Source organism: Camelina sativa, chromosome 16 (assembly GCF_000633955.1).
Source record: "Camelina sativa cultivar DH55 chromosome 16, Cs, whole genome shotgun sequence".
NCBI lineage: Eukaryota > Viridiplantae > Streptophyta > Magnoliopsida > Brassicales > Brassicaceae > Camelina > Camelina sativa.
Genome location: NC_025700.1, coordinates 7,570,979 through 7,573,375, shown reverse-complemented (window position 1 = coordinate 7,573,375; position 2,397 = coordinate 7,570,979). Strand labels below are relative to the sequence as shown.

At 34.8% G+C, this 2,397-nt stretch overlaps 1 protein-coding gene across 1 annotated transcript; it reads left to right on the top strand.

The window, feature by feature from the left end:
- Window positions 17–2,393, top strand: LOC104753461 (transcription factor EMB1444-like; the record flags this gene model as incomplete). Its single annotated transcript, XM_010475713.2, has 7 exons — window positions 17–270; window positions 520–570; window positions 664–843; window positions 1,300–1,405; window positions 1,527–1,568; window positions 1,688–1,744; window positions 1,836–2,393. Coding segments are annotated over exons 1-7 (1,131 nt in total), but the record flags the coding sequence as incomplete, so codon positions are not given.

The following is a 2,397-nucleotide window of genomic DNA, read 5'->3' as shown; positions in this document are numbered from 1 at the left end:
GCTTGTTATATAAAGGAGGATAGATAGTGAGGGTTTGCTACCTTCTTCTATCTAAAGAAAGTCTTTACACAGAGAACCCCAAACCAAGAAAAAATAAAAAATTAAATATTAGGCCTTTGTAAATTTAGAATAAATGGAAGAACATCTAAATCCATTAGCGGTGACTCATCTTCTTCAACACACACTAAGAAGCTTATGCATCCATGAGAATTCTCAATGGGTTTATGCTGTCTTTTGGAGGATCTTGCCCAGAATCTATCCTCCTCCCAAGTAAGCTTTTCATTCAAAATCAAACGTATATAATAATACATATATTTATAGAACTTTGGTGTTTAGAAAAAAAAAAAAGATTTCGACTTTCGTGTTATCCTAATCCTTTTCTATTCTTCTTTTGTATATTTTAATCTTTGAGTTTTGCTTGGGGCTTATATTATAAATAATTAAGTGTACTTTGTAAAACAAAATCTTTGTTTAAAAATCATGCATATGTGATGATCATTTGGTGTTGTTTGCAAGTAGATGGGATGGTCAAGGAGCTTATGATAGATCGAGAGGAAACAGAAGAAACTGGTAAAGATAAAAAAAACCACCTCTACAAAGTTGTATTTATAAAAATTTGTGGTGAATAACATTTAATAATATGTGTGTTTTTTATTTTGGCAGGATCTTGGTTTGGGAAGATGGTTTTTGCAACTTTGCAGCTTCTGCCGGGGAAGTAAGTACCGGTGAGTGTAGCGGTGGCGGCTCGGCCGCTTATGGAAGTAGTGATTTTCAACAATATCAAGGGCTTCAGCCTGAGTTGTTCTTCAAGATGTCGCATGAAATCTACAATTATGGAGAAGGGTATGTGAGGATAATACACACTTTTTTTTTTTTTACCACAAAAGATTTGTTCACAAGGAAGTTTATTTAATATTTTTTCCGCGAAATATTTCGTTTTTCTTATATATATAGTACTTTCTCTCTTTTGTGATTCACTTTTTTTGTATGTTAACAGTGTCTTTTGGTACTATTTTCAACACCTATTTTCTTACTTAGATTTTTCTATCTATATGTATGTATATGTAAAGAAGGTGGTTTTAGAAAGTTACGAGTCAAAGTACCTCTTTTTCTCAATTCAAAGGTTATGATCTATAACTGTTTAAACGTCTTGAGGACAAGAGAGGAGTATTTAATCATATATTTTTGGGCAGAGGGAGTATTTAATTAATCATTAACTGTCAACTAAATAAATTATTACTTGTTAATTAATTTAATACTAATAGTCTAATGATTGAAGTGTTCTGAAATTTTGTGCAGGTTGATAGGAAAAGTAGCTGCAGATCACAGTCACAAGTGGATTTACAAAGAACCTAATGACCAAGAGATTAACTTTTTATCTGCTTGGCACAACTCTGCTGACTCAGTAAGCATATGCATATACCTACCTATCCACTTCTTTACATACACCCGTGCATGCTATTACCGTTTTAGAGGAAATAAAAATGTATCACTAATACTAGTTGAAAATTTATGTAATTGTGCAGTACCCTAGGACATGGGAAGCTCAGTTTCAGTCTGGTATCAAAGTATATGTTTCTCCAACNTTTTTTTTTTTTTTTTTTAACTTCTAAAGATATGCATTACATGAAACTAGTAAAGTATAGCTCTCAATATATAATTACATGAAAATGAATATTGTTTGCAGACCATTGCCTTGATTTCTGTTCGAGAAGGTGTTGTCCAGTTAGGAGCTGTTAACAAGGTTTCTCACTCTCTCTCTCTCGCTCTATATATAATACACTTTGTATATATAGAAGATGATATATTTACGTATTAAATTGTTATTATTAAAGGTCATAGAGGATTTAAGCTATGTTGTGATGCTAAGAAAAAAGCTGAGCTATATAGAGAGCATCCCTGGAGTTCTTCTTCCTCATCCTTCTTCTTCTGGTTACCCTTTCATCAACGCATCACCTTCTGAAACATGGCACTTCCCCGGCGTGGCTCCTTCACAGCAGCAGCCTGAGCACCAGTTTTATCACTCTGACCACAACCACCGCTTCTTGCAGCCACAAGCGGTAGGAGCGGCTGCACCGCCTCTACCTCTTTCGATGAAGATCACACCGTCGATGAGTAGCCTCGAGGCGCTTCTCTCTAAGCTCCCGTCGGTTGTACCTCCGGCGACTCAGCCAGGATACTTCCCGTTTCACCACAGTGCTAAAGAAGAAATGAGTCAAGAAGATCAAAATGATTCGTTTAGGGCTGAACGTAATGATTTGGTGGGTGAGGGTAGTAATAATCATAACCATAATAATTACAATAGTAATAATGATATTTATAACTATAGCAATAATTGCAACAATAATAATTACGATAGAGAGAATAAGATAGGTGGGTTTCTTAGTGAGGATTATT